The sequence below is a fragment of the Oenanthe melanoleuca genome, chromosome 1 (assembly GCF_029582105.1).
Source record: "Oenanthe melanoleuca isolate GR-GAL-2019-014 chromosome 1, OMel1.0, whole genome shotgun sequence".
In the NCBI taxonomy this organism is placed as follows: Eukaryota; Metazoa; Chordata; class Aves; order Passeriformes; family Muscicapidae; genus Oenanthe; species Oenanthe melanoleuca.
In genome coordinates this window covers 107,224,665-107,242,648 of record NC_079333.1, presented here as the reverse complement: position 1 = coordinate 107,242,648, position 17,984 = coordinate 107,224,665, and the positions used below count along the sequence as shown (strand labels likewise).

At 44.7% G+C, this 17,984-nt stretch overlaps 1 protein-coding gene across 1 annotated transcript; it reads right to left on the bottom strand.

Moving 5' to 3' along the window:
* Nucleotides 1-533: 533 nt before the first annotated feature.
* TMPRSS3 (transmembrane serine protease 3) lies at nucleotides 534-16,568 on the bottom strand. The gene is made up of 13 exons (XM_056505571.1): nucleotides 16,551-16,568; nucleotides 15,155-15,299; nucleotides 13,491-13,601; nucleotides 12,506-12,622; nucleotides 11,625-11,748; nucleotides 10,496-10,621; nucleotides 9,793-9,836; nucleotides 8,903-9,068; nucleotides 6,702-6,871; nucleotides 5,794-5,889; nucleotides 4,524-4,666; nucleotides 3,241-3,393; nucleotides 534-554 (listed from the first exon to the last, which is right to left on the bottom strand). Exons 1-13 carry the CDS (start codon nucleotides 16,566-16,568, stop codon nucleotides 534-536), a joined length of 1,434 nt encoding a protein of 477 aa, XP_056361546.1.
* Nucleotides 16,569-17,984: the final 1,416 nt, after the last annotated feature.

Here is a 17,984-nt window from a genome sequence, read left to right as displayed (position 1 = left end):
TATTTGTTCTAAGAGTTGAACATACTTGTCAAAAGTGCCAACCTTCTGTTTCCTACTTGCTTTTGCATTCAAAGGAAGCTGCTGCTGCCTGTGCAACACAGCATGGACCTCTTGTGGACCTGTATGAACACTTTCAGGAAAAAAAGGTGTTTTTGTGGTCTGGTTCTTGGAAGGTAAGTACTAAAATAACAGTGAGCAACCTGATCTAAAGTTGTTCTAGTCTTTTTCTGCAACACTTTATTGTGACAGCATTCAGGGTTATCAGTCTTAGCTTTCTTTTCTCTGTGTAAAATTTGTAGCTGACAATAAACACACATGCTGTTCATCCATCACCCATCTGCTCCTTCCACCCAAAACAGGCTGGATGTGCATCAGTTTGCATCAAGTGCAGTTCCCAGTAACAAAAATAAATGGTAAAAGGTGCTCTGTGAAGGTGCAGAGCCCAGAGCAGGTGACCAGAAGATGGGCTGGGTCCTTCTGCAGGGCTGCAGTGTGATGTGGGTTTTTAGGAGCCCAGAGCACAGCCACTCTCCTCAGGTCTGGAGCTCTTCTCTCTGGGGAAAAAAAAATTAAAAAAAAAAATAAACCAACCAAAAACAAACAAACAAACAAAACAAACAAAAAAAACCAAAACCAAACCAAACCAAACCAAACCAAACCAAAAAAAAAAAAAAAAACAAAAAAAAAAAAAAAAAAAAAACAAACAAAAAAAACACCAAAAAAAATCCAACAAAAAAACCCCAAACATTTATGCATCTGTTGCAAATGCTGGAGTTTTCACCCCTTGAACTCTGAAAGGTTTTCCCACTGCACTCAGGTCATTGAAGGAACTGAGGGGCTGCTGGAGCTGATCCTGCCAGTGGGATCATAGAAACATGGAATGGCTTGGGTTGGGAAGGTCACTAAAGATGATCTCATTCCCACCCCAGCCATGGCAGGGACACCTCCCACTGTCCCAGCTGCTCCAGCCCCAGTGTCCAGCCTGGCCTTGGGCACTGCCAGGGATCCAGGGGCAGCCACAGCTGCTCTGGGCACCCTGTGCCAGGGCCTCACTGCTCTCACAGAGAAGAATTTATTCCTAACACCTAATTTAAATCTCCTCTCTGTTGGTTTGAAGCCATGCCCTGTGTCCTGTCACTCCAGGCCCTTGTCAATAGTCTCTGTCCATCTTTCCTGCAGGCTCCCTCAGCAATGAGGTCACCCCAAAGCTGCTCTGCTGCAGTTTGATCTGGGCTGTGCCCCAGCACAGCTCTGCCAGGTACCAGCCATTCCCCTGGCCCCACTTCCAAAGGCACACTAGTTCTATTTTCTTTAGGTTTGCTTCAGAGTCCATGAAAAAGTGTCCACGTTTCCATGCTGCACCTGAAAATAATTTCTAAGGGATAAACTGAGGAATTAATGTTTACATCTGAAGGATGTCCCTCTGAAAAATTCCAATATTTTAGCATTTGGCTCAAGAAAGATTTTGCTGTACGTTTTTGCTCCCTTGATCACTTTATAATGGAGATCTGTGATTTCATGTGATATGAGCTCTTCATCCGAAATGTTTGTATATGCAAATAAATCACAATTATATATTTGGGGGGGGAAATAAAGTAATATTACAGGTCATGAAGATTCAGAAATATCCTGTTTTCCTGTTTTCTTTGTGATAGCATAAATCTTCATGTGCAATGCAAGTTGTGAAAACAGTGTGTGTAATACAGTGCTGAGACGTGGGCAGAGCTGAAATTGCACACATCACCTTATTTTGGGCATTTGCTTGTCTGTGAATGTTTGATATTTGCAGTTTGGTTTGAGGAAGGAGTCTGCTGCACTGCTGGGTTGCTGCTGCTGGAGTGGCATCATTGCTGTCCTGCATTCCCTCATTCCAGCCAGCTGGCTGTGGGAACAGCAGCTCTGTCTGCAAGGCAAGGCTGGAGCAATGGGGGGCAAGCTCTGGGGCTTGGGGTGGCTTTGCCACAAAGACAGGAAAATCACAATTAAAAGCCTGTGCACAGCTCTCTCCCTGCCCAGAATCCCCCAGGGCACTGGAGGAGGGTTCACCTGCCTGGCACTTGTCCTGTCTAGTGCCACTAGAGGTGCCTGAGTGCCCTTGGCACCACCTGAGCCTCTGTAGGGTATCTGAGCCATCCTCATGGGGATGGATGGTGGATGCAACCAGGCTGAGCTGCAGATCCTCACCTTCTGCAGGAGCACCTGTGAGCCAGGCAGGACAGCCTGAGAGCTCTGAAACCACTCTGGATGTCCCACCTGGAGCACAGTGCTGACTGAGCCCAGCCTGGAGAGGTGCTGGCAGCAGCAGAGCTGGTCTCTGGTGACTGGGCCACCCTTGGGTCACTGAAGGTGGCTGCAGTGTCCCCTCACTTCCCTGGCTCTGCTCTCTTCTTCCAGCCAACACTGTGTTCCCTCTGCTCAGCTCCCACTGCCCAGGCTCCTCTGTAGCAGCCTCAAATCAAGGCACAGAGTCACAGAATGTTAAGGGCTGGAAGGCACCTCTCAGCTCAGCTCACCCCAACCTCTCCTGCCATGGCCAGGGACATCTCCCACTGTCCCAGGCTGCTCCAGCCCTTATCCAACCTCGCTGCTCCATCCCTGGGGCATCCACAACCTGCCTGGGCAACCTCCCTGGGGCCTCCCCACCCTCACAGTAAAGGATTTCTGCCTGTCTAACCTGAATTTCCCCTCTTTCAGTTTGTGCCCATCACTCCTTGTCCTGTCTCTGCAGTTCCTGACAGAGTCCTTCTCCTGCAGCCCCTTCAGACTCTGGAAGGTGCCCTGAGCTCCCTACACAACCTCTTCTCCAGCCACAACTTTCCCAGCCTGTCCTCTTTTGGAGGTGCTCCCTCCTAGTTCCTAATTCCTAGAGTCCTCTAGGAGCTCTGTGACCTCCCCTGGACTCGTCCCAACAATTCCCTGTCCTTCCTACCCTGGGGGCACCAGAACCATGCACAGTGCAATCCCCTGTGCTCTTTCCTTGACCCCATCTCCTGACTCAGCCCTTCCACACCTCCCTGTTCTGCTCCAGCCCCTCTCCCCTGTGATTCCCACTCCTATGGATGTGCTGTCCTCTCCTCTCTGCCCCTGTGGGGTGTCCCCAAACCCCTCACTAGACCCCTGCACCCTGCTCTGCCCCAATCCCCAAACACCCCCTCGAGTTTCACTGTCCACAACACAGCCCAGCTCTGACAAACCCCACGTGGCTCAGGAGCACAAAGTGACAACCAGGGAAAGCCAGACCTCCATCTGCTCGTGGATCCAGTCCAGGAAGGAGGTGGTTCTGCTGTAGACTCCTGGCTTGTTCTTCTCTGCACAGCCCACTCCAAAGCTGGTGGTCCCCACCAGCTTCCAGATACTCATATCTTCACAGGCTAAAGGCCCCCCACTATCTCCCTGAGGGAAAAACAATTAAAACAAATGTCAGTGTTCCTGAAAAGGAGGGAAATGTCTCTTTGGGGAGGTAGGGGGAGAGACATAGTCCAGCAATTCAAAATCTCCTGTCTGTGCTCTGTTCTGGACCCTGGGAAAAGCACATTACAGCAGGAGATTTTTGAGACATATTTTTCTTTCCCTGGCTATTGAGCTGAGCTGAGGCCAAGGTTACAACACCAAGCTCACATCTCACCTCCATCCCTGCCTGCTTTTCCAGCCCTTCCCAAACACTTTGCTGAGCAGATTCAGCTCAATGGACTCTCATCTAAGTACTGAAAACTCTCAATTTTTTTTTTTTTTTTTTTTTTTTTTTTTTTTTTCTGGGGCAGTTTCCAGCCCTATGAGAATCAGAGCCAGCACAACAGCTGGAAAAAAATGGAATTTGGAACACTCCTGTCCCACTGGTGAGCAGGGCTGCTCCTGACACGTGGAGCTGTGTGCTGAGCACGCTGCCTTTGGGCAGGTCTCCCAAGCACAGCTGGTGCCAAGTGCTTTTATTGGGGGGGTTATGTGCAAAAAGGGGATGAAATGCAGATCTAGGCACCCGCTTCCTTGGCTTTTTTTTGCTCCAGGTGTGATTGGGCTGGAGAAAATCTGCAAACATGAAGTTCACAGAATCATAGAGAGGTTTGGACTGGACATTGGCAGGGACATTGAAGTGTCCCTGCTTAGAACAGTGATATCTTCCACCAGGAATTCCTCCCCAGCCCTATCTGGCAGCTTTTCACCAGGCTTTCTGCACCTTGGAGGTCTCTGGAGCTGCTCACAGTGCAGGGAAGTGGAATTCAGTGCAGTGCAGAAGTCACAGTCCAGGCAGGGAAAGGATGGCACCGTGCTGCAGCACATGCAGCAAAATATGTCTTAAGCAAATTTGGCTTCAGAAATATCAGATAAGGTCCAGAGAAGAAGTATAAAAAGGAAATTGTAGCGTGTGAAGGCACATGGTCAGTGATTGATAATTGTGGTAAGCAGAATAAATGGCACAAACCCAAATGTTTGCCCAAGAAAAGCCTGGGAGTGCCTTCTGATAACTTATCACTCATGTTTTTCCATTTCCAATAAGCACAGTTGCAGTTTGGAAACTTCCATACCTGGCAGGTGTCCACCCCTCCCTTTAGGAAACCAGCACAAAGCATTGAAGAAGTTATGATCCCACCATAGACATCCCTGTGGTTGCAAATTGCATTGGAAATCAGAGGAACACCTGCATAATTCATGGTGTCTGACGTGTCACCTGTTAAAAAAACAGAAAAAAACATATAAAACCTTCCTGTCCTTGGAAATAATCTCCTTTATATACAGAGAATGTTTTGCATACAAAGAATTGGCAAGGAAGGATGAAAGAAACATGGTTAAATGACAAGAGAAAAGTAAGGCATCTAATCACTTACAGAACACAGCAATTATCCTCTCTGTAGAGATGTGGATTATCACAGTGTATAACATAATAATATAATCTGGACATTGAGTGTTTCCACTTCAAACCAGACAATTAATGACATTAATGAATTAAAAACTTGCTGAGCATTGTGTTCAATACTAGTGCCAAAACCTGTTCTGAATTTATCACCTGTTCTGTTAGTCAACAAGTCATCTGCAAACATCTGATCTACTTTATAAATATTTATTTTATTTCATTCAAAGCCTGAATGGGTCCTTTCTACAAATGGGAGTATTTGCACACTGCCTATTATCAGTTTAGGGCTGTTTTTTTTTTTTTATGTGGCAAACCTTGCTTTCATTTTCTCCCCACCTTTGGCTGTTATCTGTGGGTCAGGTAACGTTCTGTTCTTGCTCTCTGAACAGCAGGAACACGTTCAGTGACATGAATGAAGGGTGATAAAAAACAATTACCTGACAATTCACCCATTTTCTCGTGAAGGTGGTTCAGTTTATATTATTGACTAACATGACCCATGAGTCAGGGTAAAAAAAAAAAAAAAATCCCATTTCTTTTTTGATGTTGTTTTATCCAATTTCTACATCGCCCAACCTGCCTTAAAATACACATTTGCTTTCTCTAAAAAAAAAAAAAAGGAATGGTTAATTCTTGCATTCATGCTGTGCTCCCTATGCTTGGAGTTCTAAAGGGCCTGTTTGACTGAGGCTGAGTACAACACTAGGACATTATATAAATGTAATTTTCACCTGTTTCAGAGAATACCCATCCATTCCTTGTGATAAGAGTTTGCACAGCACTTCTGCAGTTCCATTTGTGCATAAAATTTAGTAATATGTCTTCTTTCCACCTCCAGATATTCCAGAAAATTTAGTGTTAAACAGTGCCCCAACCAAATCCTGTATTTATTATATGTAAGATGTGTGCAAGGAGTGAAATCATCAGCAGAAAATTTAAAATACCTCCTTCCACAGTTGCTCCCCATCCTGACACCCAACACATTTTCCCTGCTGGGAAATGTTCACCAAAATTGGGCAGACAGATTGGTTCAATGTGACCTATTAAAAAAAAAAAAAAAAAAAAAAAAAAAAAAAAAAAGAAAGAGAGAGAGAAGAGAATCAAGATTTAGCAAAATCATTTTATTTGTCTCAGAAAAAACTTGAAGATTTGGCTTGCAATGAACTTGTGATGAACACCACCCACTCCCCACATAAATAGCCTGGCAGTTTTCTGCAGGTTTTTTGTCTTGTGTGCAACACTGAGGGTTTGAGACAAAACCCACTGCAGCCCCATTTAGTTTGGGGTATGAAGCAATGCAAGGAGGTGTCAGCAGGTCAGTAAATTGAAGAATGGACAAACATTGAAGGAAAAATTGAAGAATGAGCAGCTGAAGGGCAGATCAATTCATACAATATTACCACATATTTCAACTCATTGTATCAACTGCAGGTAGCATCCTATCAAGAAAATTAAAGTCATTTTAATTTAAATCATCATTATATCCAAATTGCCTTCTCTTCTCTTTGAAATTCAGGCTTGATTTTCAGCTTTGGACACTTCTGGATCCCCCAGTACTCACAGAAAGGACATGATAAAAATCTCTGTGACCTCCAAGCAGAATGAGGCATGGTGTTTATTTTAGATAGGAAGAATATTTAGAAAGGATAAAGTTAATGTTTGCCTATTAATAAATGGCTGCAGTAAATCAATACCAGAGTGGACTGGGAACATTTTGCAGCGAGTTGCTGCTGTCCATGCCTGGATATGGAGAACAGAGGTGCTCACACTGAGGCTGGGGGGTTTCTGGTGTTTTGTGGACAGGGGATTTTAGCTGGGAAGGTGAGAAAGTCAAGTGAAAGAGACAAATTACCATTGAGAGCCAGAGGTGCTGCCAGTTTCATCAGTGCTATGTCATTGCCCATGGTCTTGGGTTTATAATTCCGATGGTAAATGATTTTTTCCACGGAATGTGGGTGAACCTGGGTGTCCTGCTGAGTCACAAAACCAACCTGGACACTCCAGGAGCTCGGCAGGTACAGGCTGCAACAGAGAGGGAGAGATGTCAAACCTGCAGAAAACCCTCAGGTTTTCCTCATTGTCCCCCGAGCTTATGGACCACATAAAGCTCTACAGGCAAATAACTCCAGGCTGCTGTACTGGCTTATCTCTATTAATAATGGCTAGTATTAGTTATAGCCATTAGTTAAATATATGTTAAATATATATATATATATACATATGCCATTATATATACAATATCCACTAGTTATATATATTATAATAATGGCTAGTATTAGTTATAGCCATTAGTTATATATATATGCTATATATACATATATACATATGCCATTATATATACAATATCCATTAGTTACATATATTATATATTTTATCTATAATAATATATAAATATTAGTTAATAATATATTAATAATATATTAATAATAAAAATATATATTAGTTAAAATTAGTTTTGCATCTAATTTTTAAAAATGTAAAAGAGGTGACTAATCTTAGTAAGACACTGGGTCACTGGTACATTGTCAGTGCAATTATACTTAGGTTACTACAAATATGTGAGAGTTTTTCATCAGCCCAGCTGTCTGTGCTCCTATGAGACCCCTCAGGCTGGCACACCTGCACTCAGCCAGAGCTCAGCAGCACTTGTGGCAAAGCATTTTCAAGAAGTTTCCTTTCTGGAAGGTGTTTCTGGCACATCCTTCAGCCTCCAGCACATGAGCAGCCCCTCTCCTTTTGGCCTCACTCCCCTGGGAAAAAGGCTCCAGGGATGTGGGCTGTGTTGCCAGCTCCCATCCCCTTCAAACACACCACAGCCACTTGGGTTACGGGAAAAAGTCAAGGACAAAGGTTCTAAATACTGAATTCCTAAGTAGTTATTTTTATGGCAACACAGAGCTCTAAATAGGAACTGGGAGTGGGGTTTGTCTGTCCCATCTCTTCTCTCTACTGCCTATAAAAGCATCCTACAAGAACTTACTCAGGAGAAGGCATCCATGTTGCAGGTGCATAAAAGTGGTCAGACAAATCCCATTTTAACTGTCTAAATGCCTTTGGTGAAAGTGGCCTGGAGTTTGTAAGAGCAAGAAGTGCTCCTGCACTACTAGCATCAAACAGGACTGCAAAACCAGACAGCTTATTATAAATATGTTTGTAATTACAGAAGAAGAGTTTAAATAACTATTTAGCATCTATTTACAGCTCAAAGACCTCTTCAACTGCAGGAAAAGGAGCAGTGAGTAAGTGGCAAAGGGCACAAAGCACAGTACAAGAGACTGATAATCACTGACTGATCCTGACAACTTGAAAAGAATCCTGTCATTTATTCTGGAGCTCCAGTGGATCAGAGAAGCCAAATACAAATCCTGTACACTGAATTTACAGAAATTGCAGGTTGGGATACCTAAGATCTAGTACTTAAATCTTGTTTTAAGATGTTTTCCCAGGGAGCTGGGAGTGGCCAGAACGTCTGGAAACTGGGGCCCTGGGTTTGGATCACTTCTTGGGGAAGCTTTTTTTCAATAAAGATTCATACAAAAAGAGAGAAGAACACCTTAAATGCTATGATGCCTTTTGGGGAGTACCTAAGAACAGAGGCCAGACAAAATTAAGGGAATAAAAAGGAGTTCTATTTATTGAAGGGCCTTCAGGTACATTTAGGGCAGATGAAGCCCAAAATGGATGAGTCATGAGTTTTCACACTTTTATAAGTTTGATCCATTTGCACATTGGGGGTTAATCTTCCAATTACAGCTTCAGTTAATGAAGTCATTTACCCCAAGTTTGCTCACCCCTAATTCACTTTTGTTTAGATTTCTTAGGTCTCAAGACAGTGAGGTGTCCTTGATTCCCAGCCTGGAGAGGAATTGTCTGACCAAAATGGGAACTCTTTATGGAATTTAAAATTATCCACTAAAGAATTTCAGGATTAAGAATACATGAAAAACAGAGCTAAAAGCCCAAGTCATCACTCATGGATGAAGCAGGGCGTGCTGCAGGCTGTTTTTGGGAGCCAGCAGAGCATCCCCCGAGCTGGGGGCGTTTGTCACTCACTCGTAGACGCAGTGGGCGGCCGTGAGGATCCAGAGGGGGGTGATGACCGAGCCCCCACACAGGTGGTGGCCCTGGAACTGCAGGCTCACCTGCCAGGGCCACTGCCGGGGGGACGAGGCGTTGCCCCCCACGATCCGCGGCCCGTAGCTGGCCCGAGTGCCACACGCTGCCAGGAAGCAAAAGTCATGGTCCAGAGAGCAAACACAGCCTGCCCTGGCTCATTTCCAGCCCCATCTCCCCAGCCCTGCTGAGCTGGGAGGTCTCTGCACACGGAGCATCCCCACCCCATCCCATGGATGCAGCCCGGAGGTTTCTGCTCCTCCCTCCCATCCCACTCATGGGCTGGGGGCTGTGGGGTCCGTGTCTCTCCCTTCTCTGTAAATCCCCCCTGCCCTGCCCTCCTTCATCCCCAGGGTCCCACACAGCCTGGCTCAACACCTCCTCTCCCTTTGTGGTGATTTCACTGATGCATTTTGATTTTTTGTGTATCCCAGTCTGAAAACTAGGTGGCATGGAGAGGTGTGGGATGAAAATTCAATTAGGGCAGAATTTCCCTTTCCCTGCCAAGATGCCGAAGACTTGGAATTAAAGTGTGAGTCCATGGAATCTACAGTTACAGTCCATGGACTCTACACACAGCCCTTAAATATACACTTCCTACTGGGATTCTCACTGAAATGCTCCTGCTGTCTGATGCTCCCAATCTGCCCTCCCAGCCTATTTTCAACTTCTGAAATTCTTTCAAATTTCACATAAAAAGTACAATTTTTCTTTGATGTGATAAACTGATAGTACAATATGCCCTGAGTACACAGTTCCTCCTAACTCTTGCCATGCATGGATAAAGAAGGATAATTTCTGCTTTCATTTTCACATTTTCTGATTCTTACCCAAGCACTTTAAGATGATCACATTGCCAGACGTGCATTCCTCCCTGAGATGAGAAGACAGTGCAGCATTAGTCTCAATTCACAAATACCTTGGATTTTTCCGTCATTTTCCTGTGCACATAGATATAAGTAACTCATATATTGAGAGAGGTACAAAGGCATGAACTCATCCTATATAATCAGGGCTTTTAACTGAAATTCTGAATTTGGAGCTTGGCCAGGAGGCTGCAGACCACATGCTGAAGAGGGGTTCACTCTTCCACAAGGGAAGGTTCATCAGCAGGTCTGAAGTCTCCTTGGATCCACTGCTCCCTTCTCACTGGAAGGTAACTAAGAAATTCATCAGGAAGAATAAATGGGCCATAAAGGGTTCATACACCCACTGGGAAATGTGTAAGGATCTGCAAACTGGAACAAACTGCTTCATAATAGAAAAAAAGAAGTGCCTGGTGCCTACCCATTTGCAAAAATGGCATCTTGGGACAAACAGCCATTTCAAACAGCTCATTTGAAAGCCTTTGCTGGTTTTTATGGATCAGACTCAGTTGATAATCCAGCAAGGCTGGTGCCGAGCTCAGCCTAGCATGTGCAACACCACCAAACACCTACAAAGTACTACATGCCTGAAAAAACAGCAACAATCAGAAACCATCAATAATTCCCCTTCTGCTGGTTGCTCTCTTCCTGGAGAGCTGAGGCATACCTGAGGTTGGTGGCATTGTGCAGGGATGTCACTTGGTCAGCTGAAAACCAGTGGCCGAGGGACACGAAATGTCTTTGGAACTGTTTTTCAACTGCAGCCACGGGCAGGTAACCTGAACTCACATAACTGCAAATAAACCATAAACACAGCTTCCCCAGACAGCACTGCAGCAATCTGCCTAAATAATTCACCAGTTCTGCTAATGAAAACCACAATAATCAGATTCTGGCATTCGATAAAAGCAATCCTATCCTCCCCCTATGCTCCTTACCACGTGCATGTATTTTTGACATGATTATGTGGAAGCCACACATGCTGAGATGCATTTAACTGGCAGAGAAAGTAAAATTTAATTGTAGTATTACAATGAAGCTTTTCATTTTAAGTGGTTGGCACATTTCCTGAGGCACTAAGAAGCTTATTGTCTCCTTTTTTCTAGAGTTGTGTTTTGCAGCAGGGAGGATGAATAATTTTTTTTTTTTTCTTCTCTTCTTTGTTGAAAAATTGAGATGTGTTTTATCCTAAAGGCAACAAGAATTTTTTTGAAGAAGGTTTATACTGCTAACTATAACAGAAATCAGAATGATGCCATGGTAAGAAATAACAGAGCATCATGCCAAATCACAGCTTCAAATATTTCTCAATTTTGTGAAAGTTTGTGAAAGAAATGGTGCTTTTTCAGGAATGAGGTCAATCCAGCAAGAACTGCCTTGCCATGTTCTTCTGCAATTATGAGGCAGACCTTAAATCCTATCAGATGTCATGACATGAATTGTGTATACAATTTACCTAGAGGGGAAGTAAAAGAAGTGGAAAATGCTCATATGTTTTTAGTGCCTCTCTGATGGGCTACTAGAGTGACAAATAGGATTTAGGCACCTGCATCACACAGGGAAGATTTAGCCAAGCCTTTATATTTAGCCATCATGCAGGATTTATAGCTGTAATAAAAGGTATCTGCCACATACAAGTACTCAGAACTACTCCCCACATCATCTCAAATCTCCTCAATTGTATCACTCACAGAAGTGGATTGTTAAGTCATTTTTAAGGCACAAACTAGGTTTCATTAGAAAGACTGAAAACCTCAGAGTTTGTTCAAAATGCCAAATGAAGTTGGTGCCCATACCTGGAGAAGCCCAGGTGTTTGCAGGTTGTGTTCCCATACTCTGCCCTCCAGTCGTCGGAGCAGACGGTTCTCCAGGACCCAAAAGTGAACACCTGCAGCACTGCCCTCTTCCCACTCAGCCTGACTTTGAGATTCAGGACAAGAAAAGCCTCAGTGAGCTGTGAGGAGGAGCATCAGGCACAAACAGTGACAAGGCACAGATGGAAAGCTGTGCTGCCTGCAGGTACAGCAGCCAAGAGCACGGAGCTAAAACCCAGTTATTCTGTTTATTAATGTTAGAGCCCTTTACCTCCAGTGGCTGTGAACACCACAGTCACCTTCCATAGCACAGGACAGGGAAGTACCATTTAAAACATACCTGTGATTCCCAAAACCACCACAGAGAGAAATCCAGAAAGAAGTTAACACATTTCAGACATGAAGCAGCAAACTCTGCAGCACTGAGTGCACTAAAGGCTGATTTCTCCCATTCCCACATCCTTTAAGATAATATCAGGCTTTTGCAATCTTCAAAATTGACACAGCACAACGGTGTGCCAGTGAATACAGAGTTCTGTATTTACACTCCATAAGGCAGTGGGGTTATACCTTGCAGGCAGAGGAAATGTAAGCAGTCAAAAAACACCTGGACTTCTAACACAGAAAATTATCAAAAATGGCAGTAACAATATTCAGCAATCACCACATTTATCTAAAAATCAGTTTGATTTTTCATAATCTGTGAATCAGTACCTCAGAGAGATTGTTCCTCTGAAGTGTGATTTAAATATTCCATTGGTCTCTTTCTGGTCCCACTCAAACTCATTACAACAAACATTCCTTGATAACTTGCCAATTCTACAGCAGGAGGTAGGAGGGATTTATAATCAAAATTAAATTACCACATCTGTACTCATCCTCCCCTTCTTTACAGTTGAAGACACCGTTGCACCTGGCTGATTTCTGGATACACTTAAAGGATGATCGACAGCGAAACTTCCCAATGCAGTTGTACTGGACTAAAAGGAATGGAAGAACACAGGGCAATGAAAACACACTTGGATTTTAATTTAACATTCTCTGGCCAGATTTCAGTCTTGTAAAGAAAAGCCAGCTCCTGTACTCCAGGAACTTTTGAAATACAACCTGGAGGTTGCTACATGGTGCTGCTAAAACTCATTTATTAGTAATGACTCGCAGGAGGAGTCAGCCTTGCTGTGTGTGCTGACTCCTTCCCAGCTCCCTCTACACAGTTTCAGTTTCACTCAAGGGTGAGTTCCTGCCTGGTGCCTCAGACCCTGAGCAGGAAATTAAGGAGACCCTTGGAAAACACATCCAGTGCTTGCTCTGCCCAAGGGGATGCCTCAACTTCTCACAATTCCAGGTGTGGAGACACATCAACATATCTGACCCCTGGACCTGGGCAGGTCACACTTCCCAGCCACAACTAAATTCATTCTGCATTTTATTTCCCTTTGTAGAAGCTGGTTTTGATAGGGGAAAGTTCTTTAATTCTATAAAAGCAAACTTAGAGAAGTGAATTATGTGACAAAAATACGGTGTGGGCTACCCACAGGGGTTTTTTTTTTGACCCTCAGTTTCTAAACTCAGCTCATTGCTCAAGGGGAGCTGACAAAATTTTACTAGAGAAAGGTGTCCTGAAGCTGCAGGTTCCCCAGTGTTGTAAATACTACACCAATCCCCTCAGGAGGGCCAGACCTATTTTGTCCCTTTAAATAAAATTTAAAGCCATCACATCAACAAGATTTTTTACTTCTGCAAACAAGCCACAGTAGCAGTTTAATTCCATTCTCAGTAAAAGGCTCATAAAAAATTAAGCATTTGAATAGTCAAGTGAGAACTTCATAAATAACCAATGGTACTCACCACCCAGGCCAATGGCAACTGCTAGGATTACTGCAAGGAATAAACCACAGATATAAGGGAAGTATTTTAGAGAGACAAGAGCATGGCACATTGAAGGTGGTTCAATATCTCCTGGAAAACAAACAGAGAGAAAGCTTCTGTGAGGTTAAACCAGCTGGGCTGGCAATCACAAAGGTTGATCTAACATTAAACTAGACATCATCAATAACCCCTGGATATACTTTTTGAGCTGACCCCACCTGAAGGGATTTGGATTTGCTTTCTCAGGGAATGAGAAGGCTCCAAGAGCTTTGGGGCTGCTGCTGCTCTCAGACATCCCTTGAGCATTTGCCTTGGGAGGGTTTGAACTGTGCCCCTGCAGAGCACCTGGCCTGTCCTCAACAATGTGAGCTCCAAATTTTCATTTTCATGGGCTACATCACACTGGGACCTTTTCCAGCTAATGAGCACCTCTGCTGAAAACTTGAGTCCTGGGGTAAAAATGAATTCCAGACCTGTTCTGTCTGTGCAATCCAACCTGCGTGCAGCTCATAAATAGAAGTTCAAGACAAGAAAGAGGAAAGTCACTGGTCCCTTCAGACTTGGAAGCAAGATTAACTGAAAATAATTGAAAGCTAAATTTGCAAGAAAAGCAAGATCCTCTAACTAGTCTCAAAAACTGTGAAAAAGTTATCTGTTCAAAGTTTTACTATAAAGGCAAGAAGAGAGCTGAGTGATGGCTCAAGGCTGTCTTGAGTTTTCAAGTACAAAAAGATGCATCTAAAGTTAAAAATATACATTAGTAGTTATTGCAGAATCCATTTCATGAGCTAGAATTGTTTACCAACCACTGACCCCCAGAGCTGGCCTCTGCTTAGTGGTATTGCCAGTCTGGAAGAAAACAAGAGATTCTGCTGCAAATAATGAGCAGCTCACTTGTCTCAAAGGTATTCTGATACACAAAGGGCAAACTGTGGGGAAAAGCAAACACAGCTGGGTCATGAGAGCACACAGGAACTGGCAGAACCTTGTCTTTAATTTTAGTTCATACAGCTCCTCAATTCCCTGTTCCTCAGGCTTTATAATTGAGATTGGCAGATACAATCAGTCAAGGATAAGGAGTGTCTCCAAGGGTTTATAGACTCTAGTAAATCCCACCTTCCTCAGACTCTCAGCAGCAGCTGAATAACTGGTTTTGGCAATGGAGTTGGTGTCTGGCATGCCAAAAACCTTAGACAGCTGTAGCAGCTAATGGACTAGAAAATTAAATTGCTGTATTTTCCCTCTGGAAGCACAGCCTGCCTCTGTTGGAGCCCATGGCTATTTTGAAACCTATGGGAAGCAGCAAACAGCCATGCTAATCCTCCAAGGCTGCTGCATTGTATATTCAGGCTTTTTAATGGACCTATCTCCAGGTTGGCAAAATTTCAAACAAACCATTCAAAAATGTGTCTGAAAAGAGTGGGGAAACGTTTGCTTTGTGTGGATAATCTGGCTGTGAAAATTGCTTGAGTGCGCAAGTTGACAAGAGATGTCATCACATCACTGGCAATCCTCACACCTGGGGGAGGAAGGTTGTGCTCCTTCCTCCTCAGTGTGACTGCTGGCTCTGGGTGGGCAAGCACAGTTTGGCACACAGTGGCCACTGGGATTGCAAAGGTCAAAGGGCTGTGGATTGTCCCTACCAGATCCATCTGCACTCGGGTCCACTCTTGCTTGTGGTATGAAGAAAAACCTTTTGAAGGTAAACTGGATTTGTGGTACTGGCGGTTCATCTTCTGTAACAGAGATGATTTCAAGACTTCCAGTAGTGGGATTTGTCTCTTGAACCTGACTCAACAAGAGAGGGGGGAAAAAAAAATTATAATGTTGTTATAGAGTCACAGAATGGTTTGTGTTGGAAGGGACCTTGAAGATCACCCAGTGCCACCTCAGCCATGGGCAGGGACACCTCCCACTGTTCCAGGCTGCTCCAGCCCCAGTGTCCAGCCTGGCCTTGGGCACTGCCAGGGATCCAGGGGCAGCCACAGCTGCTCTGGGCACCCTGTGCCAGGGCCTCACCACCCTCACAGTGAAGAATTTCTTCCTAACATCTCATCTAAACCTTCCTGTTTACCCTTTGGGCACTGGAATTTTACAAGGTCTCTCTGGAGCCTTCTCCAGGATGAAGAACACCAACTTTCTCAGCCTTTCTCATAGCAGAGGTGCTCCAGCCCTCTGAGCATCTTCCTGAACTCCTCTGGACTCCAGCAAGGTCCCTGTCCTTCCTCTGAACCTCAGAGCTGGACACAATACATTGTTATACTTAATTTTCATGAGAGAAGCACTTATAATTAATCTACCAGCAAACTACTGTGGTTAAATTTTGTTCAGATTTGTCTAAGCACTGGAGCTACTTTTAATAACTCACACTGGGCGTTTGAATCCATCCCCTGCTCTACAATTGTAATAGTAGACTAAAATGCCTAGGACAGCAGCACAGCACTGACAGGATCCTCACTCAGGGGAATTTTACTCCAGTAAGCTTTTGATGACTTACTACACAGGGAAAAAAATTGAAGTTAGCTACACTAGAATTTGGGACAAATAGATTTGAAATGCTGATTTCTCACTCTGGTTCTGTACAGTGGCAAAAGGAATCAGTCTTTTGAACTCAGAGTGGTGTGAAATAGGTCCAAGTTTGTTAAAGACAGTGGTGCTGTAAGCTGTAAAAGCAGCATGTTTGCAGAGTCAGTCCCAGGAAATGCTTACAGTGACACATTTCAGGCAAAGAACACATGCTTTATCTGTGACATTATATCTGTAATGGAATATAACCTGGAGTACTTTTTCACCTTTCAGCAACAAGGTTTATGCTCTTTCATTTGGTAAAATTTCACCTACATTTCAATGAACACAAATTAAACTTTGCAGAGAATCTGCCAGCACGATTGTTAAATATTAAAAGCAAAAAGCCTTCTAGCTGGTGCATAATTTGCCCTTCAGGAAACAAAACAACATCGTGAACTGAATTACACACAAGGCAAACACTGACATTTCACTTATTCAGAAGCTATCACATGCTCCCGAAGCTTCACTCACCTCTTCCTGAGAAGTCATAGCTAAAAGCAAAACTGTTTTCCTTCTTCATTATCAAAAGCAGCCCGGAGGAAGCTGGGGGTTTGCTGAGCCCTGTGCCTGGGGAGGGTTTCCAGCCGGCCGTGCACCAGGCACGGCGTGTAACCCAACCTGGGCAGGGGATCGGGTGGCACGGCAGGAAAGGGGGAGACAGAAATCCACCATGCTGCTCAATTAGCCTGAGAACACCAGGCAACGTGGTGGGATTACAAACCTCCCCAAAACTCCTTAGCAAAGGAGCCCCAGGAATGCCACGAGTGCTCACACAGGGATTATGTCGAGATGGATGGACTGGCATCCCCACCAGTCCTTTATTAAAAACTTTCAATCCTTCTTTCAGTGACTTCTTTACAACAACCCTGCCTCTTCCCTCATAGGCAGCTTCACACAATACTGACTCCTTTTCTTGCAGGCAGCTCCACACAGCTCTGACTCCTTCTCTCCTCTCTGCCAGTTTCCTTCATCCTTTTGCACGACTGGCTAAACCCCACCCTGTCCCTTTCCCAGCCTCCTAACCCTGTCTGTCCCTCACACAGCATCTTCTTACCTTGTCTGTCCCTTACCCTCCTCACAGCACAGCCAGCAGACTCCATCCCAAACTGCACAGACTCCATCCCAAACTGCAGCAGGCTCCATCCCAAACTGCAGCAGACTCCATCCCAAACTGCACAGACTCCATCCCAAACTGCAGCAGGCTCCATCCCAAACTGCACAGACTCCATCCCAAACTGCAGCAGGCTCCATCCCAAACTGCACCAGTCTCCATCCCAAACTGCAGCAGACTCCATCCCAAACTGCACAGACTCCATCCCAAACTGCAGCAGGCTCCATCCCAAACTGCACCAGTCTCCATCCCAAACTGCACCAGGCTCCATCCCAAACTGCACAGGCTCCATCCCAAACTGCAGCAGGCTCCATCCCAAACTGCAGCAGACTCCATCCCAAACTGCACAGACTCCATCCCAAACTGCAGCAGGCTCCATCCCAAACTGCAGCAGGCTCCATCCCAAACTGCACCAGGCTCCATCCCAAACTGCACAGACTCCATCCCAAACTGCACAGACTCCATCCCAAACTGCACAGACTCCATCCCAAACTCAGCAGGCTCCATCCCAAACTGCAGTAGACTCCATCCCAAACTGCACAGACTCCATCCCAAACTGCAGCAGGCTCCATCCCAAAATGCACAGACTCCATCCCAAACTGCAGCAGGCTCCATCCCAAACTGCACCAGGCTCCATCCCAAACTGCAGCAGACTCTTGGTCTCAAGCTCCAACTGCAAGTACAACTTACTCTTCACCTGCTTGCCCACTCTGGGCAGGCAAGGCTGTTTCCACTCCTCAGTAACCAGTACAGCTGTAATTCAATGGGAAATATTGCTTTCTGCACTATCCTTT

What these genes read in the sequence shown, in the direction of transcription:
- TMPRSS3 (XM_056505571.1), bottom strand. An exon ending in AGTTGCCATTGGCCTGGGTG is followed by an intron (nt 12,623 to 13,490) that starts GTGAGTACCATT and finishes CATTCCTTTTAG; the next exon opens with TCCAGTACAACTGCATTGGG. An exon ending in GGGAGCAACTGTGGAAGGAG is followed by an intron (nt 4,667 to 5,793) that starts GTATTTTAAATT and finishes TTTTTTTAACAG; the next exon opens with GTGACACGTCAGACACCATG.